Genomic DNA, 25,202 nt, shown 5'->3' with positions numbered 1-25,202 from the left:
CACAGGTGAAACCTGTGGACAAACCTACAGCAGAAACAGGGATAATACCTCAAAACTCAAGTTTAAATTGCAATGCAGCTAACAGTTGAGCACACAGATCTGTAGAGATAAAATAGTAGCGTACAAATGTACTGTATCCTATAGCCCTGTAAACCAAACACAAGAAGGAGTCTAATAAGAAAATCACTCACAAACCATTAATTATACTGGCTCCATGAAATGCTGCTTTAATTATCATTTGGCCGACCCCAAAAATATGGTAATTTCAAAATAATTTATAATTCAACCCTAAACTGCTTATCATGACTAGTGTACATTAAGTTATTTTTGGTCTATAACAGTGTTGAGTGGGATAGCGTCCTGATTTGGCAAAGCTCAGTAATGATGGTCTTTCTTTTCGCAGTAAGATGTGGTTAGCTGTGTTAGCCTGAAGTCAAGTAGAAGGCAGGATAGATTTGCATCTTATAGACCAGGGGTAGGCAACGTTTTTTGGCCAGAGTGCCAAAAAAACCACAATGTCTACCTTGGAAGGTGCCGGAAAGCCGACATGCTGGAGCCCGGAGCAGCTGTTTGCATTCTCCTAGCTGCAGCCGGCCCACGGAGCCCGATCTGCTTGCAGCCTCCCAGCTGCCTGCTGGGAGCAGCCTGGGCTCCGTGGCTGGCAGCAGCTGCTTAGAACCCAGGCTGGTGGTGATGTGCCAAGCAAAATGGCCTTGCATGCCATGCTTGGCACGCATGCTGCGGGTTGCTGACCCCTGTGATAGACTAACCAAAAGGGATCAACAAGAGACACTTCCACATAGTGATCCTTGGTAATATCTATGATGGCCAAGAGCTCCTCAATTGACAAAAACACCAAAGCACACAAAGATAAAGATATGGACACTTTTTTCATATGAAAGAAGACAACTAACCAAAGTGCTAACACATACACACTTTGGTTAGTCTATAAGGTGCAAATCTACTCTGCCTTTTTCTTTCTTTTCTTCAGGAAGAAAACTGAGACTCAGACACTTCTATTCCTGGCATCTCAGTGATAAAAGGGTTATGGGAAAACTGGTGTAAGAAGCTATAAGACTGTACTGTCTCAGGGGATACAAAGGAACTTACATAAGCAGCAATGAACCTGGACAGTATCCTAAAACTTTTATCTAAGCATCTGCAATTCCTAACTCAAGGCAGATGAACTACTAATAATAAGGAATACTGAACAAAGTAACTGCATCTCTGTATACTTTAAGAAAGAAAGAAATGCAAAGGAGGGGATAACATTGATTTCACTGACTTACTTCCTAGGTACTTGCTGGAGTATTAACTGTTTAATTACTTTGATCTAAACCCCACATCTTCACAAGCCTTTTGGAATACATTCAGAATGGAAAGAGCAGTTTACATAAAGGACATGTAACACTAGGGGACTATGTTATTACATTGTCTGTATCTGTATTTTTTTAATTCTAATTTTTCATGTCAGAAACTCAGGTTCTATCTAACCTGTACAACTAGTGAAATGAAGGGATCACAAGATACAAGAAAGTGAATGCTGAGCAATCAGGAGACATTATTTTGGGCATTTTTGACTCAGAACCAAAAAGAGGGTTCTGTCAAGGATTTTTCCCCTTGAAGAAGCTCAATCCTTCAAGATCTTGAGCACCTTCAACCTGCAAAAAAAGGAGGTAAGAGATAGAAAGCAATTCACAGGATCAAGCTGTGAAGTGAGTCAAGGTTCTACCATACTTTCCCAAAATGTGTATATGGCAAGGTCAGCAGGTGATTTCAAAAGGCCAAATACATATCACATAGCTCAGCGAACCATAATTCCTGAAGACATTCATTTAACTAACGTCATGATCAGGTACAAAAATGAACAGCTCACTGTCCATTAGACAGAGACCTACGAGGGAGATTACTAGATATCCACATTTTTCTCCCACTCCACATCTGCTAATGTAAACATTAACCTTCCAGAACACTATATGCACTTGGGAAAATCCTTGAAGGATTCTAGTTCCATATACAGAATTATTTAAGTAGCTTTTGACAGGTATCCCACACACTCCATAGTATTTGAAAGATAATCACGTCCATTTACTCTAACTTTGCACCCTGAAGTCTCTGAAGGTGAGAAATGATTCAGCATGAATAAACTCAGAAATACATATTAAAAATCATATGGAATTAACTGAGAAACATCAAACACCTGAAATGAGCAAAAAGATGCTACTTGCATTAAACTATTTTTCAAAGACGTGATACTGAAATACAAAGAATCTGAAACTAAAAGGAGTGTGATGTTTACAGCATTTAAGAAGCGTTCAAACACACGCACACATGTATGTGCACACATGCACACACACACACACACACTTTAAATAAGAGTTCCCATTCACCACCCATTACATCTCTTAAATATTCCCCATTCTCTTTGAAGTCAATAAATACCATAGCCATTTTGCCACTGACAGCGCAAGGTCCAGAATCATACCTCCTGTCTTTTAACTCCCTGAGGACCAGAATGGTACAAATTGCAATGCATAATGCTGATGGGCTACAACTGAGTGGTAATTAACTTAATAATTAATATTTGATGTTTGTTCATTATACAGGACAGACTTCATATGGGAGGTCTGTGAAGACTCATTGCAAGACTGGACCTTAAATCAGGGGTAAAAATCCTAATCCCATAATATGGGTTGCTGAGCACCAGCAAATCCCTTTTACAGTCAACCAACAAGACTAAAAAAACCTGAAACACTTGAATAAGGGAGCTTTATGGTTACTGGGAAGACTCTGCATTTGATTCAATGTATGGTTCAAGGTCTATTGCAGTAAAAGGCAATGCTTCCTCTGGTTTCAGTGGGTTCTAATAAGGACCTTAAAATCAAGAATAACCTTCAAACACTTGAGCAAAATAAGACAAACTTGGATTTAAAAAAAATAATGATCATAAAGTTATGAATTTAAATTCATTTCTAATTCTACTATATCTTCTATGATTTTTTTCACTATATATGGGACACACATGTCATCTACCAGAATAATATGCATTATATTTTACGATTTGTGTTCCCCATTTGGAATGATAATAAACAAGGGTTTAAAAACATAGTCCTCTACTCACTAAGGAATGTAAAGCAAGCTAGTGAGTCAAGTCTCAGAACCTCCCAACTCAAAAAGAAGCTCCTTTTTAAAAATACCTTCACACACTGCTGTGCCCAGAAAGTTTAAAAAAAAAGTGAAGCTTACAAGATTAATGTCAGCTTCACTTTGCAACTTCTGCCCACAGCAAAGTGGAACAGCACAATCCTGTAGCTGAAAGAGTCAGAAAACAAGTTTAGGGAAAGAAATGAATGGGAAGGAAAGAAAGAACAAGGAGGTGCCAAAAAGAGCAGGAACACCCAAAAGAAAAAATGCAAACAGTAGGGAAGGAAACATTAACATACAGTAGAGAAACCACAAATGATGCAAAAAAGTAGACTGGAAAAGGTAAAAATAAACAAAAATGAATAGGCGGGAAGGTGGAGGAAAGTGGAGATGAGTGCTGCTGCCAGAAAAATTAACGGGGGGAGAAATTCCCTCCCCCTTCCAGCAGCCAAGTTCTCTACATTGAGATTCTCACCCAGGTGCTTTTCTTGAACACCACTTGAGTCACCTGTTTTTATTTCTGAGTAGAATATTCACTCTTCTGGCTATTAGCAGACTGTCATTTCTTTTTTCAAGGTCTGATAATTAAGACCAAATTGCCCCTGTCCCCAATATGTCATAGAAGAAATGCTTATAACCTTGAAACTTTAATTCTCTCCTTGATGAAGGGGGAAGGAAGACATAAAAGGTCATTTGGGTGAGGAGGGGATTGGGAGTTGCAGCCTTTTACCTGTGCCGAGCCCTGGAGGGTCTACATGACATGTACACACACACATCAGGGGATGTCTGTATGGCGTATGCACTCTTCAGAGCTTCCCCAGAGTTACCCATACTGGCAGATTGACTAGCTCAGCAGTAGTTTTGCCACTGCTTTTTCTGCCATGCCTGTGCTCTTAGACCCCCTCCAAGGGGCCTCACAGAGCAAGAATTAATTCCGTTCCAAGAAGCAACAACTTCCAAGACACTAGAAAATGCACAGAATTTAGAGGAAAATATGCCACACTGAGCAGTTTTCAGTCTTTGCCCTGTTTCTGCCATGCCGTGGCTCAAAACCTACAGACAACTATAAGCATTGCCTATGATGCACAGCTTATCCTGAGGGAGACTCTTAACACCTCCAAGATGCTTAAAGCAGCTCATAGGATCAGGGCTTAACTTTTCTTTTCTTCAACACAAGTCGGAATTTGAAAATAAAAGCAGCAAGACAGTTTACAAAGAGCATTTTATTTGAATTAAATTTGGAGTGGGCTTCAATTCCCATGGGACATCTAGTTTTAAACATTTTGGATGAAACTGTAAATTGAATATTGAACCTGCATTTTATCAAATCATATTTCTTCCAGAGGAGGTTCAGGACTGTCTGTATATTTTTTTAATCTGATCCACTATGTTTACAAGCAGTAGGAAAGCTGGTTATATCAGCTGCTCTATCTTTTTAGTTCTATTCGAGTGACTTTGATTTTGTTTTTCTAACAGTGCTACGAAAACTATAATGCAAAAAAAATCTATAATCTGTGAAAAGGCACTCTGAAATCCATCAACCAAGTTGTATCCATAATTGCTTCACTGGCTTATCAAAAAAAGGCTCATTTGCATTATCTGTTATCTTTAGATACTCATCCCGGTCTATAAACAGAGTTATCAATCCCGTTCAGAGGCCAGTCCACAAATTGAAGTTTTCTATAGAGGGAATTAGCTATAAACAAGCCTGAGGCAATTTTCTTTGACAGCCAATGGTAAACCATAGGAAGTAACTTTAATAGTGATTTACAGTTCTTCTCTGGTTTCCATCCAACTTTTCCTTCTTGTGCTTCTGTTCCATCCACAAAGGAATTTTTCAGATGTTCTAATTTCCCATTCAAGATGCAATCAATCCCGACTCTAGGTGTGTCTAATCCAATTTTTATGGTATGTTCATGGGCCAGCACCAGGAAAAAAGAACTCTCTTTTTATTTTCTTTCAATTGCCTCTGCTGCAATCACAAGACTTGTCATCTCCTGGTGTGAAACGCACAACAGTAAAAAAGAGAGAGAAAGAGAAAGAGAGAGATGGGGAGAGGGAAAGAGAGATGAACCACCCTATCAAAAGGCAACGGGGAAGAGATGAAGTAAAATATTACTGACATTTTTGAATTAGCACACATACTGAAAGCTTGAATTTCCAGAATAAGTCACTAATTTACCAAAAGGTTTCAGAAGTTTTGTTGGGTTTTTAATTCCATCATTCAAACAGCAGCATTCTGTCAAAAGCGAGATAAAGGCTAGATCAGGATTTTACACCAACATTACTCCCCTGATTTAAAAGACACCACTCCTGACTTACACTGGTGATCAGAATCAAGTCTTTAAGAACTCAGGCTGCAATGCTTGCTTATCACGCAGACCTTATTCCATGAGTAATCCTTTTTCCTGAAAGCAAGCCCACTCACATGAGTAACGGTTACAGTACAGTCTTCACTTATGAATGAAAGTTTTTATATTAAAAAAAGAAAGATGCGCTAGTTTTCTACTCAGAAACTTGTAACAGATAAACAAGTCTGATTTTTTTCCCATCTTGATATGAGACTTTGAAATATCTTTAAGTAATTGTCCAGGAAAAGAGGTGGGTCTTAAAGTGGGAGTCTGCTATTACAAAGAAATACAAAGTATGGATGTTAGTCCAGTCTCAGATATAGTCTCCCAAGGTAAATCAGATATTATTACCTTACCAATCTAAAGTTGAGAGCAGGTGTGTAAGGCCCAGGGATTTTAGCACCTGGTAAACCCATTCTATATCAACTTGCAAAAAGCTCAAATCCACACACACTTACAACAAAATGGAAATCTGGAAATAATTTAACCTAATTAAAACAAAGGAAAATGACATTAATAAAAGTGGAGAGTGGGTGGGGGAGGGGAATGGGGAAACAGCTCTAACCATGCTTTTTTATGCATTTTTTGCTGATTGAGGGCTATCCTAATGGTAGCTACTAATGGATTTGAAGTGATAACGAAAAGGCAGACATGCAAAATGCTCCAGAACTTCTGTTCCTAATCAATCACCAGAGATCAGTGACATCATTAAAGCCTTTGATCAGAGCTCCTCTTTCAAGCTCAGAAAGGGGGATGGATTGACCCACACTAGCTGAGAGAATGAAGAAACACCTAGGATACAATTCACAGTGAAATATGAGAAGTCACCAGTATCCCTTCCCAGAAAAACTATCCCTTCCTAAAGGAATAGAGCACATTCCAGAGCAACCAAACACAAACAACAGAGTCTATTCTTTTCCAAATAATTAAAAAAAAGAGCACACACCCAACCCCAATGCCTCAGATTTTCTTTCATGCTTAGCAGATTACATACTTCATTTTTGCCTTTCTATTCCTATAATCCTTTTCGCGATAGAAAATAAACATCTCAAACATTTTTCAAAAGTAATCCAAGCACCCTTAACACCTGAAGATATGCAACAAAATACATTTGTAACAAAGAAATTATTTTCATGAAGAGCTTCATCCATGATGAAGGTTCACTATAACACAAACTGCTATTCAGACAATTGAAAAGACTGAAATCATTCAGAGCTTTAATTCTACTCTAAAAACTGAATTTCACTGTTTCTGAGTTCACTTGGGTTTTGTATTCCACTTATTCTTCTGTGCTATTAATTTAGTCAGAGCATTTAAACATAAACACACGCGCACGGGCGCACACGCACACACACAATAATTAAGTTTTTAAATAAAGGTTAGCTTTCCATTACTTTAAACAGACTCAACTTGCACTTTGAATTGTATAGTCTCAGAGACGGTTCTAAAAATCTGAAACAAAAAAAGTTTTAAATAGACCTTCAACATTATAGTTTCATTGTTTTGTTTCATTTTTTTCATATTTTTAAAGAATCTAATTGAGCTTCCTGAAGAGCAGCAGAATGTAGTTTATTATCTCCCTCATCAGGTGATCAATGATTTCATTAATAAGACAGATAACAAAACTGTCATATCATCGACACTGTTATGAAAGATGATCCTGGCTTCCTGCTCCATTTTCCAAAGTCTGGGATTCTCTGTGGCAGCTCTGAGTCCATTCAATATTTTCCACGGACAGAGAAAAGTGAAAATCCATTTTGAAACCAATTTCAATTAGGATCCAGAAGCTGTTATCACAGGTGTCGCAGAATGGGCCCGTAAGTGGAAATGTCGCCTATCCATTCTGAAATGAAACCTTATCAGGGTCTACGAAGATGGCTGAGGACAGCCTATCTGTAAATTACTTTTCGTCTTGTGTTAACTCAACCCTAGTTCTGTCATATAGAATTCTTTCCATCCTCTCGTAATAATCTAATGACTAACTAGACACTGCACCCAACCGGCTTTTATTCCACCTGGGCTTCCCCTGCAAATGTGGTTACAAATGCAAATAACTAGAGGCCGCCAGACAAGCCAACTTATTTAATAATATAATTTAAAGCTCTCAGAGTTTACTATGGGGAAGTAACAGATTTGCATTCTGAAGTCTGTCTCCACCCATTGCATTCCTGGTGTTTTTTCAATTGCAAACTCTAAGGCCCAGTTATTTCATTAATTCAGCACCCAAGTAGTGAGGCTTTTCTCTCACATCTTTCACTCTCCTTTTAGCAAATTATCCCATGACGGAGGATTTATTCAGTCAAAGACCTCGGACTCTGAGAGGCAACAAAAGAATCAAGAGACTTTCTGGTCCACCTGCCTGGCGAATGATGAGGCAGGGAAAAGCCTCCCCTAGAGAAACCAATCAAACCATTGTGTGGCACAGTCAGACCTTTTCAACTGTCAAGCCAGGAGAGCAGGAAAAGAGATGAAAGAACTCAGGATGAAGCTACCATTTACAGAACCATGTGGGAATGGTCTCCGAAGATTTAATAATTGGGATGGAACTCAACTTTCTACAACTAAAAGAGAGAAAGAGAGAGAACGAAGCAGAGAGAAATGAAAGACAGTACGAGTAAGGCAGACCCAAAAAAAAAAAACAACTTTTTACAGAATCTCCTGTTGTTATATATGAACCCCAGTGCTGTAAAGAAAAAGGTTACAGTAGGTAGGGAGAAAGACATTTTATAATACACATTTTGTACCTGCTAAGTTTTACCAATTTATTATTATATCAGGAAAAGAAAAATAAACTCCACTAGTGCCACTTCATTGTATTAGTACGATACAAAAAATACTATACTCCATATATACAGGAACATTCTCAAAGCAATCTCAAATGTAAACCTACAGTTTCATATAAACACATTTCTTGGTGCACAATTTGTAATGTGCTGGTTTTTAAAGGAATCATACGTTATATTCGCACATGTGAAAAGCAGCAGAAATATCTGTTGTTTTAAACAAAAGTAAGCAGATGTCAATTAGTGTAAATACAGGGAGAAGATGTTTTTGTTAAGAGAAGGTGCCTTTTTTTCAATTTACCAAACCCATAATACATTGCAACCACTTACTGTCATAGTAATTGGTATTAGATACATATTCCAGTAAAAATTGCATTTTTATATCTTCCTTTAAAAAAAAATCCACATGGGGAAAAAAAATAGAAACATCCAGAATAGGCATATATTTGAATGAAAAACTGACTTGTGCTTATTTCTGTTAAACTGAGCAGAGATATGAAAAAGACCTATAGACCAATAAAAATACATACCACTTAAAGATCTGTTAAGTAATTTAGTAAGTACATTTCAACTGCTTCAATTTACATAGCTTTGAGATTTGCAAGATTGCCTGTTTATATCAGTGTAAAATTTGTTCCACAGAGACTCATAATTTATAGGTTCCCAAGTTTAGGCTAGGTCAGTTGTTCTCCAAACTCTTTGGGTTCCATAGCCTTTGTGTATTATGCTTCTGTGTACCTCTATGATAATATGAGAAATAACTTTTTAATGTCACTATAATCACACTGTAATCTCTCTAATGGCCTAATTCTTCATTTTTCCCCCTCTTTTTCTTTCCTATTCTCCATTTCATTTCCCCTTTCTCCTTTTTCCACTTTGCTAATCCTTCCTCCAGCACAATTCACTCTACCTCAGTTTACCAGGGAACACACCCATAAGAAGAGAAAACACTTAATGCTTTTCCATTCCTTCCACTCATGCTTTTGTTTCATACACATTCATCAGTATTGATGCTTGTATTGATATCCACTTCCACTGGCAGTGAGAGTTGCACTTTTATGCACTAAAGCAGTGCTGCTGCCAAACCCTCCTATCCTGGTGTTACATACAGGCTCAATGGTGCAAGGTCATTAACAAACCCTTTCTTTAGGGACATCTTCCCCAGAGAGCACCGCTTAATGGAAGCAAGCCCTTTCCCAGAATGTTAAAGATATCACTGTAGCTTCAGTTGCTGACATCTACTTTGCAGCTAGAAACTTTTTTGCATACTGCTGGCTCTGATTCCTACATTTCCAAGGTTTAATTAATATTGTGGAACCCTTGCAATGCAAAAGCTCTTTAAACTAGTTTTTAAGTTTTATATCCAATGCCACTGCAAATAGAATGTTTTGCAAAAATATTACGTATTTTAATTTCAAATTAAAATCGAATCTCTGCCTTATTCTGGTGGCAAGCTACCAATGCTAACTAGTGTTTTCTACTGATTCCAGCTCATGTCATCTACTGGGATGTTAGGTCATTACTTACTGATTACAGTGATTACAGGGATAAGCTGTTCAATCATCTTTCCTTGGAACTTGCAGAGGAATACAGCAGGATTGACATTTAATATCCCTTATACTATTAACCAATGCAGGGAAGGCAGAGAAGAAAGAGAGAAACTGCAGAATTAATGTAGTACTGTACTGTCCCTGCAGATCCTGGTCTGTGCTGGATCATTTGGTTTAAAGCAAAAAAAAAAAAAAGCTGGCACACAGAACTGAGAAACAACATTCATTGGGTAGAATGAGTTCATTCCAATTCATGATAGACCATAACCTGGTGACTGAAATTCCTTCAGTAAGCATATGACCAAGCACCCATAACTTAGAACAAACCTGTGTTTAATCAACTCAAATTTCAACAGACGAGGACTAAATTCCTCTCCATTACAAGGATGTAACTCCCACTGATTTTAGAGCAGAATTTGAGTCTGAGACTGAAGTATAATTGGGGAATATATTCCAAAGTATAGCCACCTTTTTTTAATTTATTCCCATAGGGCCTAACTAAAGTCTGTGGGAAATACGGTGTTGACCACCGCACAGGATCAGGCTCTCACACTTATTTTGATTCTTTTGTGCTTTATCATTGCTGATACAATATTCAAGTTCTGTCATCAACAGTAGCTAATGCCACAGGATGTTATTTCCTTTTGATCTTGATATTACCAAATTAAGAGTGCTCCTCAACTCCCTTTGATTCTACAGGGATGGCAGGGGAGAAGGCCCTGGTCATCCACCTTGAAGAATCAGGTCTCATATAATCAATTATGGACTCAATTCAAAGACCACTAAATGGATCAAGCAATTTTTTCTGGATAGCTAACAACATTCTCTGTACTCTGACCTCTCACCAGGACCCTGAACATATCACTCCAACTAAGGGGCTGAGAATGGGTATAATGATTAACACCTATTTTATGGTGAACTTGAAAGCAAGCAGCAGGGCAAGAAACTAACAAAAAGTTTAAACAAGAAACACGATTCTTATGGAGCTGCAGACTGCTTCACACTTTTCACCTCCAATCCTCAAAGTAATAGTTAAAAAAATCCCAACCCCCCACCCCCCAAACCCTAGATGAAGCTGGCTCCTCTTCTAAAAGAATCAAAGTGGACGAGTGAACTTCCTCTCATTTATTCATCTATCAGGCTTGGTTTCAAGTTACATCATCGTTAAGATGATAATTTCTGCTTTCTATCATTTTAAAATATGTTCTCAATAACTATCTGATTCTGATAAAGGTAGTCAAGCCCAAAACCTGCATACGTTTAAAATTAGCCCCTTTTTTTAAAGCACAGTAATAGGTTAATAAGAAATATCAGATTACATTGGAAAGAGCTCATGGGTCAAAAACTAGACAAAACACATCAAACTGAAAATAAGTACTTGCCTGACAGACACTGAATGACTTTTTATACAATAACTGCATTGTTTGTAATGCAAGATTTTAAAGAAAAAATAGGTTTATTGCCAACATGGGCAAGTTACAAAATATATTTTATTTACACTTACCAATAAACTTATTAATTAATAAATCAAGGGTGGATACAAATGCTTTCATCTTTAAATGTACTGCAAGCAATACTGCCAAATGCAGGTTTACCTTTTAAAATTATTTTGTGCAACAGCAACAAACCCGAACTGAACCCAGCTCACAAAAAAAAGAAAAAAAAAAATCAACATATTTATTTAACCAATTTAATTAAAAATAAATGGATAATAGCCTGGATTGCTTGGTTGTCACTCATGAAAAAAGTATTTTCTTAACATTAAGTTCTATTTGCTTATAAAGCAGGATGTAGTATCTAAGAGCCCAGTAAATCACAAAGCATAAGTTTACACTGAAGCACATGGATGGTGCCCCTGCAGTCAGTTACTCATGTGCTTCGGCACTTGGTAAATGGGGCTCAGGAGTTGCCCTGATATTTTAGCAGTAAATATTTGATCCCACCATTGACTTTGCCCTGTGTCCCCATGTAAAACATCGCTGACATCAACAGCGTTTCGCAGAAGTGAACACTATCCCACATGTACAACATACTGAAGGGTAAGGTCTAAGGGTTTGTATACATTACACTCCAGCAAGATAGATTCTGGAGCACAGGCTAAAATGTTATAAGAGTTTACAGCACTTAAAGTTTCTTTTTTTTTTTTTAATCTGGTGATTATTTATAATCATAATAGGCATCAACAAAGGGAGAAGAAAAATATCTAGTGAGACCAAGGTGGTGAGCTACCTTATATTGGTAAAAACCCCTGAAATAAGGCACAAATAACAATAACGATTTATGCTCACACAAGTTCATTACTAGGGACCACTCTCCTGAAACTGCTCCACGATCAACTTCAATAATAGTTCATGTGAGCACAGAGGTCTGCCAGCCTGAAGTAGCTCACAAAATAAGGACCCAAACCAAAACACATAAATGAACAACTACATAGAATGGATTTCTTACCTGTTTGATTCCTCTATGACATAAGGAAAATGGTGCAGGGTGCACAAGGGGAGGCATGACAATGGAGCGTCATGATCCCAATGTGTTATCAGAGCTACTGTCCAAGACTGAGGCCCCGAAATTCGAGCAAAATGTTAGTAACACAGCAATTATCTTTATATAAAATGTATTCCTTGTTGTTTGTTATTAGTCTTTGGCAGTTCTAGAATGGATTCACATCTAAAGATATTAAACCACACATAACTGTAAACTCTGGCATTATGGCAATAGATACTAATCCATTCTGAAAATACAGTGTGAATGTCTTTGTTAACAATTTTCTTTAGTTTTCTCCCCCTTGATGTTACCCTAGCAGTAAACATAGCCATTAAACAAAGGAAGAGAAAAAGGAACAATTTGGAAGGAAACGTACCACAACAAAATGCATACAGTTTGGTTGAGATGCATAAAATCTTACACAAAGTAGGCATTAAAAGTCTGCACAAATGAATTCAAAACAAAACAATGCAGCTTCCAAATGACAGAAGCCCCATAATAGTAGCACACATTTGTTTTAATTATTATAAAAAAGGTTCTTTACTTCTGAACCTGCATATTAAAAAGAAAGGTTTTAATTTATTCTAGTGCTGAAAACTTCTATGCAAGTTTCAGCCTGGAGCACCACTTTAAAGAATGAGTTATAAAAATGTGAAATTAGGAGTTTAAGGGAAAGGCTAGAAACCCCTAAACTAACACAGTACTAACACCTTAGCACAATGCTATGGTCATTAGGTTAGGTGTTATAGGTGTGCGGGCCGGGCCCCGATCCCGCCCTCGTCGCCATGCGCGGCGGTGATTCCGATCCCATTCTGGCCGCCATGGGCATACCAGGAGCGAACCGGGGTCGTACCGGACCCGTCTTCGGTGCACACACGGGCTGTGGCCAGCAGCCCAGGCACGCAGAGTGGGAGAGAACCGCGGGGCGGTTTAGCGCACGCGAGTTAGAATTAGTTACGGAGGCGTAATGGTTGATTGAAAAGATTATTTACTTACACCCAAAGATGGCATTGGTGTAGGCTGGACAGGTTTCCAGGCACAGCTCCCGCTTGAACCCTCGTTGGAGGACTCTGACAAATCGATTGCTCCCACGGAGTTTGCTAGGCTCCGCGGGTCTGGTAAAGTTGGGTTCGAAAAGTTTCCCCGGAGTTACTTAGGCTCCGTGGGCCCGAAGTTACAGGAAAGGGATACGTCTAGGATTGCGCTCGGCGACGGGGAGAGGCGAGAAGCGAAAGCTCCGTAGGCTCGGTTCTATTGCCTCTATTGCCTGCTTAGGGGAGGCGTGTCGGGTCTGCGAGGGTCCACAGCGCTTGGAGATCTTCACACAGAATCTCTCTCTCTTCCTCCCTCCTCCAGTGTTCGTGGAGTCCTCCAACTTGGGCGGAAACCACACAAGCCTTTGTACGGCTAGCAAGCCAATCGCTAGCCGCCACGTGTGCCTAAATTAGGAATCGGCCAATAACATGGCACGGATCCTAATACAAATGGCGGGAACTTCTTTACAGCATGCATCACTACGGTGCAAGAAAGAGATGCACACTGCAAAGAAGCTGCAATCCAGCGGGAAATCCCCTGCTGCACTAGAGTTCTCTCTAGCAGCAGAGAACTCTACCGTGCAAAGGAAGCGACAAATTGGTGGGAAATAATTTAGCGGTGCCGAAGCACACACAAAACAAAAAATCACAACTTTGGGTTGTGACATCCCCCCTTGCTGAGAGCATAGCTAAATTATGCCATACTCTTTCAAGCAATCTAGAGTTTGTCGTGATCATCCAACGAGTAAACAAGCCATCAAAGAAATACACAAACATAAAATTCGCTGTCCTGGGATCAAGTTACATAACAATCAAGAAATAATAACCAACATAAACACATAATCTGATTCATGACAAAAACTGCACGATCAGGGCTTCAGTGGGCGTCGTGACAAAGTCGTACGTCAGGCCCTCACTTCTTTCGGTGGTGTCATCCTTCTTAGGGCTTCTCCTTGCTACGCGCTCTGAATTCCGGATCTGTAAACAGAAAACTCACAAAACAGATTAATGATCTAATTCAGCAAACTTAAACAATTTTAAATGATTTTCATGGCTTAATTAGACGAAATCGTCGAAGATTCATCATCTGGCTCTTCTAAATAATGGAAACCTAACTCATAAGCTAACTGCCATTGGCCTGCGTCCCCTAAAATCCGAAGCTGCCGCTTGTTGAGTCCAGAACGCTGTAGGAGAAATCCAAACATGTATCGCTCCTCTAGGGTTCTCGGTGGCAGTGGTGGGAGATTGGAGCCACGTCGTCTGGTGCCTTGGGTCCTAGTCAGGTGTTGACAGTCCCGATCATAAGACAATCTTGGCTCCATCAGGATACGCAGTCTCGGCAACTGACAAAGAAGATTACTCACGGGTTGATTTACCATTGGACTGAACAGAATTCGAAGAACGACAATGTTCTTTTGTTCGTAGATCTCGAGACAACTGTCTATAGACTGTGAGAGGTTAGTGGAACGGTTCCAGGATCTCGCAAGTGACGATGAGGCCATGGTCTTATTCGCTGGAGTGATGTTAATCCTAGCGCACATGCTTTCCGGTTCCAAGCACAATACGAGACACCAATCATTGCCAGCATAAGGTGATCTGCGCCGACATATTCGGGCCGTCCTGCATGCCACACGTGGGCCTTTTGACTAATCAGTCCTGCGACAAGCGCTGGCAGTGGAATAGGCCAGTGAGTATTACATGTTATCATGTCGATGTCGGTGACATGTCCTCTACTCCATGAAGCTTGTCTGACTAAGAAGCTTGCTTCTTCTTGGTTCAGCAGGTCGGATCCAAGTTCAATGACTAAACGTCCTAACCATACAGCTAGAGTCTCTTCAGGTTGAATTTTTGATGCTCTGCATAAATCCTGCAACTCAGTTTTGGTGCGAGCATAATAAGTAGTAGCAACTCGGTTAGTTGTTGTTGCAGAACAAGCTGATCCTTCGGGAGATGATGCTGTTATAGGCTGAACTGCTGCCGCTGGGGTCACTGCTGCTGTTGCTGCTTCAGGCAGGAGGGGCGGATGCTCTCCTCCGCTTGACTCTCTCCTTCGTCGGCAGGAAGGCGTGGTCGGCCGAAACGCCGCTGCATCGCTAGGCGGGGTTGCCGGCGACGACGCTGCGTCGATGGGCGGAGTCGCTGACCGAACTCTCGCGGGTTCGTTAGACGCTCCACCCTTCTTTTCCAGTTCTTCCACGCAGTCTCCCTCTTGCTCGGCGCCATCTTGGACTGGCGTTTCAGGCTCCTTTCTCTCAGCCGCTTCTTTGACCGATTGGATCGCCATCTGCAGCTGGGCTTTCAAACTTAGATTCTTTTGCATTAGATTCATTATAGTACGAATAGTTGCACTACCTTCTCCCCCCTTGTCGTACCGCAAGGCCATTCTTTCGTCCGCGGGGCATTCCTGTCTCTAGATCTTCGCGGAGCTCAGATGGAAGCTCGCGACCCCGTAATCTAGACATTATAATCCCTGGGGGGAACGGGCTGATGGGCTCCAGTTCTTCACTCTCCCGAGCAGATCGTAGGCATCGGGCACACTCCCAGGTGAAAGTCGGGTTTGTTTCGCCCGCCGGGTTGGGTTCGGCGAGGAACACAGTATCGAGGGGCCTAAACAGGACCCGCTCATCTCTCGTTATACACCCGAAAGCCGCAGGGAGCAAGTATACTTCCCTTTCTTTCGGGGTTCCGTCTTCGGAGATTCCCTCTTCTCCCTTTAGCAACAAACGGCCGCTCACAAATCTTTCACCTGTTCCGCCCGTCTGGTGGTAAGCGATATGGATCTCTAATTCTTCAAAGCTTTTCACTTGGCGTTGGTTATCGCACCAAGGGCAATTCCTAACCAATTCTAACTCTAGCGTGTTCTCCCTTAATTCCGTCTGAGTTGTTACATGTGCATTCTCTCCCGATCTCAATCCCATCCTCGTCGCCATGTGTGGGCCGGGCCCCAATCCCGCCCTCGTCGCCATGCGCAGCGGTGATTCCGATCCCATTCTGGCCGCCATGGGCAAGCCAGGAGCGAACCGGGGTCGTACTGGACCCGTCTTCGGTGCACACACGGGCTGTGGCCAGCAGCCCAGGCACGCAGGGTGGGAGAGAACCGCAGGGCGGTTTAGTGCACGCGAGTTAGAATTAGTTACGGAGGCGTAATGGTTGATTGAAAAGATTATTTACTTACACCCAAAGATGGCATTGGTGTAGGCTGGACAGGTTTCCAGGCACAGCTCCCGCTTGAACCCTCGTTGGAGGACTCTGACAAATCGATTGCTCCCACGGAGTTTGCTAGGCGCCGCGGGTCTGGTAAAGTTGGGTTCAAAAAGTTTCCCCGGAGTTACTTAGGCTCCGTGGGTCCGAAGTTACAGGAAAGGGATACGTCTAGGATTGCGCTCAGCGACGGGGAGAGGCGAGAAGCGAAAGCTCCGTAAGCTCGGTTCTATTGCCTCTATTGCCTGCTTAGGGGAGGCGTGTTGGGTCTGCGAGGGTCCACAGTGCTTGGAGATCTTCACACAGAATCTCTCTCTCTTCCTCCCTCCTCCGGTGTTCGTGGAGTCCTCCAACTTGGGCGGAAACCACACAAGCCTTTGTACGGCTAGCAAGCCAATCGCTAGCCGCCACGTGTGCCTAAATTAGGAATCGGCCAATAACATGGCGCGGATCCTAATACAAATGGCGGGAACTTCTTTACAGCATGCATCACTACGGTGCAAGAAAGAGATGCACACTGCAAAGAAGCTGCAATCCGGCGGGAAATCCCCTGCTGCACTAGAGTTCTCTCTAGCAGCAGAGAACTCTACCGTGCAAAGAAAGCGACAAATTGGCGGGAAATAATTTAGCGGTGCCGAAGCACACACAAAACAAAAAATCACAACTTTGGGTTGTGACAATAGGTTAGGTGACTACAACAGGAATTGTTTTGTACTAAACAGTAACCATAGTTATTCTGCACAAATAGCCAGAGGAAACCATAAAATGCCTGTCTGCAGGTCTGAGTTTATAGGAAATAAGTGCACCCAGAATTGGGGCCTGTAACCGTCATCAATGAGCTCTAGACAGGCTTTGGGAGAACCCCACACACCCACACACAAAGCTCTTTCCAAAAAACCCAGCATGCGTGTCAGAGTGAAATATCCATTCTTTTAAAAAATGATCCCACATTCAATATCTATTTAAACATAATTTCTGCTAATGGACACAATGAATAGTTACTTTCTGTCTGGAATTATAGAAAGAATAGTTTTTCTTGTTTCTTCTACATGACTGTAAACTCTGTATAAAAACCATAGAAGCTTTCAACCTATTTATGACTCAAGTTCTAAATCTTTTAGAAGATGGCAGGGCCACTGAAAAAATGCCAGTTCACCTAGCACCTCATAGACAGTTGTCACTCAAGTCCATATTACCTTGCAAACTTTGTTAATTAATGCATTATCCGGAAAGCAAAACACAGTTTTTAGACAGGTTTATGAGGTGAGGTTGGTGTGACTGGCAGATGTAGATCAGTAATGGAAGCACGCTGCCTTGTTTGGTAAACACAGCAATGATCATTCAGGTTTTTTTTAAACAACCTTAACTTGTTTTAAAAAGCAATCAAAACTAAACAACCATTCTGTGTTATTTGGCCTTTTTTCAAACGATGCATCACATAAACAAACTGCATGTTTGTGCAGCAAGTATCATATCAACTGATGAAGTTCACCTAAAATACTCATTCCAGTATCATAACCTAAAAGGTGCAAATACAATGCAACCCTCTATGTTCATGCTACGTTAGTAAATTTTATCTCCTGTTACCAAAATTCATTGTTACAGTCATATTTGCAAAAGGCAAAATTTTAAACAGTGAAGCTGACAGTACAGTTACTTATTTTAACATGTAGTTTGTGGATCGTATTGTAAAAGGAAATACATTACTACCCTTGAGGAACAAAGTGTATATGCCTTTGGGGTCCTAACCTGCATTTCCAAAATGAAGTTGGGGCAGTTTTACATTACAGCAGACCAGAAACTTATGTCCTGATCTAATAATCCTTAACTAGGAAAATCAAAGGGAGCTAGATCACTGACCTGACTAAATGTAAGCATCAGGTCCTGAAAGTGTGCTGAATTAGTACCTCACTATAGAAAGCATTCAGAGAAAAAATCCTTGACACAGTTTGATAATTTGATAATTTTTCAGTCTGAGAAATCTTTTCTCCATTAAGAATCTCAAAGGACTTTTCATGTATTAATTAAGACTTACAGCACCCTCACAGGCTGAGTCCAGATGAGCAGGGACACACGCTTGCAGCAGCACAAACAGTAGCAGCATACATTTGTGCCTCTACCTTGTGCCGCAGCACATGCCCCTGCAAGTGAGCTTTGTTGTGGGACACACTGTCCTGCTGTGGAACACACTGCTTGTGCCCAGGTCCTCCCAGCTGCTGGCATGCTGCTCCAACTGGGCTCCATGTCCTGCAGGGGGGGAGGGGGAAGGGGGGTTGGCTGGGGCACAGGGTACCTCGGTGTGGGGCTGGCCAGCAGGCAGCCCAGGTGCTGAGGTACCCTGCACCGCAGTGTACGGAGATGTCTTCACGTTTGTCCTGGTGCACACTATTTTGGCGTGCTTTGTGCCGCTTTTTTTCCAGGGTTTTTTTACTACTGGGAAATCCCAACAGCAAATTTTGCACCTGTGCTGCAAATTAACAGCGCCATGCACGGGTTAACATGTGTGGTTTGTGGCACAACAAAGTGGTTCGTGGCACTACAAATCACACATGCCTGCTTGTGGAATGCAGCCATAAGGTAGCTAGTTAAGTATTGATATTACTATCAGGCAGATAAACTGGACAGAGAAAAGTAAAGTGACTTGACCAAGCTGTAGCAGATGTTTATGCCCAGTTCTGAGACTTACTAGCTAAGTGCTAGTTCTTTACCCTGCAACCTAAATAAAGGAAACTGCTGTCAATAATATTTGAAATTTTTATAGACATGTGTGACTTATTGGATTTGAATGCACACAACATAATCTTCCTATGCATTTAAGCATACATTCAAGGTGGAAAAAGGATCAAACTTTGCAATACTTTTAATGAAAAAAAAATACACCGTTTTACACTAGCTGAGAATCTGGCCCCTTCATAATCCTAATGACCTCAGGAAAACTATGATGTTTTAGACCAGCTGATGATCTGATCTAATATATTTCAGAAACTGACAAGGCAGGCCAAGTAGCTAGAAGGGGGGATTTTGTGCTCTCATACAAGCAGCTCCAGTCATCTGGTTCCTGCATCAGGCGGGGCTGAGTGTTCTTTGAATCTAAGCACAAAACCACTAGCAAGGATGATGGGACATCATCCACCATTCTCATTAATAAATTGAGTGACTGTGGCATTGATGCCTACACAGCTGGATAGGTGAAAAACTGGCTGATGGGGCGCACCCAGAGAGTGGTGGTGTACGGGTCGTACTCGACTTGGCGAGATGTGAATAGTGGGGTCCCCCAGTGCCCGGTCCTGGGGCCTACACTGTTCAACATCTTCATCAGTGACTTGGACGAGGGGGTGGAAAAAACGTTGTCCAAGTTTGCCGATGACACCAAGATGTGGGGAGAGGTAGGCAAGCTCAAAGGGAGGGAGAGGCTGCAATTAGATTTAGCCAGACTACAGAAGTGGGCGGATGGTAATAGGATGGGGTTCAATGTAGATAAATGCAGGGTGCTGCACCTGGGGAGAAGGAATCCACAACATACATACAGGCTGGGGAGCTCCCCCTTGTGAACACAGAGGTGGAAATGGATCTTGGAATCATTGTTGACTCCAAGATGAACATGAGCTGCCAATGCCAGACCGCAGCCAGCAAAGCCAACCGCACCTTGTCGTGAATCCAAAGATGCATCTCAAGCCGGTCCAGAGAGGTGATACTCCCCCTCTACACAACACTGGTTAGGCAACAATTGGAGTACTGCATCCAGTTCTGGGCACTGCACTTTAAGAAGGATGTGGCCTGCCTTGAGAGGGTCCAGAGGAGGGCCACCCACTTGGTTGGAGGGCAACAGGGCAGGCCCTATGAGGAGAGGCTGAGGGACCTGCACCTGTTCAGCCTCAACAAGCAAAGACTGAGGGGGGATTTGGTGGCTGCCTACAAACTCGTTAGGGGAGATCAGCAGCAAATAGGAAGGGCCTTATTCCCCACAGCAGCACCCGGGGTGACGAGGAACAATGGCCAGAAGCTGCTGGAGAATAAATTCAGGTTAGAGATTAGGAGGCACTATTTCACTGTTAGGGTGGCTAGGATCTGGAACTAACTTCCTAGGGAAGTGGTCCTCGCTCCTACCTTGGGTAAATTAAAAAAGAAGTTGGACGAACACCTGTCTGGGGTCATGTGATCCCAGTGTGTGCTCCTGCCTGTGGCGGGGGGTCAGACTAGATGATCTGTTCAGGTCCTTTCTGATCCCAAACTACTATGAAACTATGACACGTTGTCCCCAGCTTTTGCTATTCTCTGATCATGTCTCATGTCTCCTCCTTTTCTTCATGGCCATGTATGTGCATTCTACAAGTGATGCACACAGGGCTCAATACATTTTTTCTTCCATGATAGTTGTCAGACTGATTCTCATAAATTGTGTTCTAAATCTACCACTTAATCTCCAGCAATCACTAGTTGTGGGGCTAAATTCTGTAGTCCTGATTCAAGTAAAATTTCCCTTAACTTCAATGGGAATTATACGTTAGAAAGAACCAATAAATTTAGCGCTTGTAAATTAAACAAAGAGAAGGAGTGGGAATTTGGAGTGGCAGCAAATGTGTAAAATTGCCAAATGAGGTAATCTCTAGGGAGAATTGAGTAAACTTCTCCATTTTTGCAAATCTGCGAGCTGTATATTCACAACTTTGAAATGAATTAACTGGAGGATACACTTTTAGCTTGATGTTCTGTCGCCAGCCGTTAAAGAACTTCAGGGATAAAGGGGGGAAAAAAACTTCACAAGTTTATTTGAAAAAGAAGAAGAAAAACCTGCCATCAATTTTGACAAGGCTACTTTTGTCTCTCTTGTAATAACTAATTATCTAACTAGTGTAAGAGATTTCCATGGCAAAATGCAGAGCACTTGAAACCCTTGCCAGGCTAATCAAGATGATTTCCAAAATGCCAAAACAGGAACTTCCTATAATAAATAACTTAGCACATTTACATCTCAAATTAAATATTTTGGAAGAAAAATACTAGGTATGATGCCAAAACAGAGCTTATTGTATCCTACCCACTTTTTCCCCTTTGCTTTCTTTAGCCTTTTCTTAGAACAAACACTGATCCAGGTGCAAATGCTCAATTCACAAGGAATGCAGTGAACATAAAATTACCGTAGGTTTGGCTGCTAGTAAATCCCTGCTGTTACTCACCATTGGAAGTTGTGCTGGAGGCAACAGCTTTCTCACTGACATCTGTTCGAGTAGAGCATTTCACTATGGAATTCTCAACTTTCTTCTTCTCAGTAGTGGTAGAGCTATGGGACTGGGCTTCCATGATGACTTCTCATTACTTCAGTTCTCCTTGTACTAATACCTGAATAAAACAATAGAGTCATAAACTTCAAATGCCATAAAAAGCTTAGTCAAAAACCTGGCACACTTCTCACCTGAAGAAGAGCCTGCAGCACATCAGCATTAGTAATCCACAAGCCATTTCATGAAGCCTTTCAAATCAGGTTTGCATGCATGAATTCCTGAGGAATTTAAGGAAACGCTAATACTGAAGACAAGCACATTTTGTGTGACATTCAGGTTCTTTTTGTTAGAAAACTTTGTAAGATTTTAATGGACCTGTGTAAGAAAGCCAACATTTTTCCCCCTGTCCTGAACACTTCGGAACCACACTGCAGAATTCAGACTGACCATTATGTTAGCTGGTGAAGCCAAATATTTAAGCTTCAACAGTCACACTATCACTAAAATAGCAATGAGAAATACATCTTTGGGGTCTATCTTGCCCAGCTCATGTAAACATCTCTCATTTTTGTTTTAAAAATATAACTCAAAAAAGCATATTGGAACAACACCCTGAAAACCTCAGCAAAAGACAAATATTATTGCTAGAGACAGTTAATGGGATCACTTTCTTTGCATGACAAAACTGAAAATGGAAAAGCCTGCAAAAAACATGTTTGGTTATTCTGCCTTTCACCAATTACTTTTAGCGTAATCTGCATCAACTCCTTGTTCATTCTTTTTTATCTCTGAGATCATTTCTCCTTATTCCAAGAGATTTTGAAAAAAATGACCTAAACCTAAGAAAGCACCCCTCGGTTATCCACAGGGGTAAAATACTCTATGAAGCGGTGTATCTACTTTGAGGTACCGAGAAGCAGAGAGTGATTCTGGTCTGTACAAGAACATACTTATTTTTCAGAATCTCATCTGCAGTTTTAACTTGGCACAAAACTCCCCTATAGTAAGCCTTATACAAATAATCAATATTCAACATGCACAGTTCTTAATCACAAAGTAGTACACAACTAATCTAAACTAGTCTATCTAACAACTAATCCTAGTTCTCACATAAAATACAAATAAAATATCAAACCTTACTCTGACAGACATTACAAAACAATTCACAATAAAGCCCATATAGAAATTTAATTGCATTATTTGCTGTATAAATATTAACCAGTTTCCCTAGTTTAGACTGGGCTACAGTCAACAAGTAAACCTTTCATCCTCCCAATACCAAATGCACCCCAAAAGGGGTGCTAATATAGCAGTAGTAATTAGTTATTAGTTACAACACTAACAGGCTACTTCCTAGCCTCTCAGGAAGGAAGAGTAGGCCTGGAAGGGACCTCAGGAGATCATCTAGTCCAACCCCATAATCAATTTAGGATCATCCCTGTCTAATCCTCTTGAAGTCAGACTCTAATAGGAACTTCATAGGTGAAAATTTCAAGATCTCTCACATATTTTCTCTCTCTCTTTTCTTGTCTCCTTCTTTGAATAAGGTTAGTCCACACTTTAATTACCATGCCTTTTCCAGTCAATATAGAGGACAATTCTACAGTATATTTCTTGTACTCTTTCCACCCTTGTTTTAAGTCAGTTAAGGGAAACCAAGGACCCTGCCATACATAAGGAAAAAGGTGTAGTGGGATCTGATGCATGATCCACACAATTATGCTTCCTGCCATAACACATGTGCATGGTAGGAGGTGGGACTGTGGGATCACACAACAAATCCAATCACACCTTATTGCCGGTGCAGGGGAAGCCTAAGATCATGATCCTGGGCTTCCCCCTGCACCATCAAGTAGCTAGCTCCCACAGCTGGACGTCTGGGTCAGCTGAGGGGCCTTCCAGCTATGAGACTACATGATGTGGTCCTGGGGCTGGGAGCATCATCAAGGAACAAAATAATTAAAAAGCTGTTCTGTTAAAAATGAAGAGAACACACTTTCTGCCATAGTTACATGGAACCAGGTAGACAGATGAACCACCTAAATAAAAGGCCAGAAAATTAAAAAAGAAGACTAATCTCCTTCAGCTTTACTTATTCCCAGGCAACTATGAGGTATGACTCTTCCTCTTCACCTATTCTGTCTGGTCATAGCTGTACAAGCATGACAGACATCTTACCATCTGAGTCCAATACAAAAGATGGGTCAATGCAGCAGTTGATAACATCCCTACGTGGAGCACTAGGTTGCCACATGTTTCTTTAGATGCTCTACAACTGAGGGAGCCTGGGACAGGACCTGTTTTTGTCTAGTCTTTTCACAGGTCAACTGCCTGCGGAGAAGGGGGTTGAGGGGAAGGGGGTAATTATTGTTTCCTCTCTTAGTTTTTAATTAAATTAGTCTAAAGCTTTTGTTACCACAGCTTTCTGTGGTTCTTTGCTGCTCACTGCCCCATTCAGTGGTTGGTGATACAAAGCAAGGCAAACCAAATTATCAACTTATTATTTTAGAGAGCACTTTGGTCAGAAAATTGCAAAATTGGCAACTTGCTAATATAAATATCTGCTCCTGGTGCATGTTCTGAGTCATATCTTTTCAGTTTACATATGGAGGTCTATTTTTATTTCTGTCACCACTGCAGATGCAGTATCACTGCAGATAAACATTTCTGTTTTATTCTGCCTCTTTCTTACAGGCCTCTCCTTCCTCCACCACGTTCATTATACCCAATACACACAGACGTTCCAATAAAATAACTTAAGAGTTCTACATGCTGAGGGCTTTGCTGCATCAGGACCTCCATTTTCAAATCAATTCGGGGTTGTTTGCAAAAATTGCTGATGTTCTTGACAGAAATATTAGACTGTAATAACAGTAGAAGGAATTTGCAAGAGCAACCACTAAAAAAAAAAAAAAAAAAAAAAAGATTTTGACATGTTAGCCAAGCAGATCTGATACGGATATCATCAACTGAAAATACATACATGGTCACTTTTAGAGTACCATATTTATTTTAAATTGATGACAAATATCAGAGACTCGCACTTCTATTTATGGCTTTATAAGGGGCCACAATGTGATATCAGTATGAGTTGAGGGGACTTCAGATGTTTAGGTTCCCTCTCCTTAAGTTCAAGTGTAATATTTCCCTTCAAAAAACATAATGAAATATGTAAGGACGTCCATACACGTGCTCCGAGGTGGATGGTTTAATTAGAGTGGTTCTGAAAGCCATTCTTATTAAAGCGCCCACAATGTCATGTGTTTTCAGTGTCCTGCGCTTCAAAATGGTGGCAGGGGCATTTTAACTCAAGCTTATTCAATGAACTTCAGTTAAAGTTCCCCCACCGCCATTTGGAAATGCAGGGATGCTGAATACATGTGATACAGAGGCTGCTGGAACATGCTAACTAGCACTCTCCAGCAGACTTGAT

The 25,202-nt window shown here is 41.1% G+C and overlaps 1 protein-coding gene across 11 annotated transcripts in view; it reads right to left on the bottom strand.

The window, feature by feature from the left end:
* GLI3 (GLI family zinc finger 3) overlaps nucleotides 1-25,202 on the bottom strand; it is a 287,546-nt gene that overhangs the window by 250,792 nt on the left and 11,552 nt on the right. For 10 of the 11 annotated variants that reach the window (XM_059728658.1, XM_059728650.1, XM_059728651.1 and 7 more), the window contains one exon: nucleotides 21,725-21,887. The exons of the other annotated variant lie outside the window; for it this stretch is intronic. In XM_059728658.1, coding sequence (XP_059584641.1) covers nucleotides 21,725-21,848 — 124 coding nt within the window. In that variant the 5' untranslated portion in view covers nucleotides 21,849-21,887. The remainder of the gene's footprint in view (nucleotides 1-21,724; nucleotides 21,888-25,202) is intronic. 11 annotated transcript variants of the gene reach the window in all.

This window comes from Alligator mississippiensis, chromosome 5 (genome assembly GCF_030867095.1).
Source record: "Alligator mississippiensis isolate rAllMis1 chromosome 5, rAllMis1, whole genome shotgun sequence".
Taxonomy (NCBI): Eukaryota; Metazoa; Chordata; order Crocodylia; family Alligatoridae; genus Alligator; species Alligator mississippiensis.
Note: the sequence above shows the minus strand (reverse complement) of the source record. Positions and strands in the feature narration are given on the sequence as shown.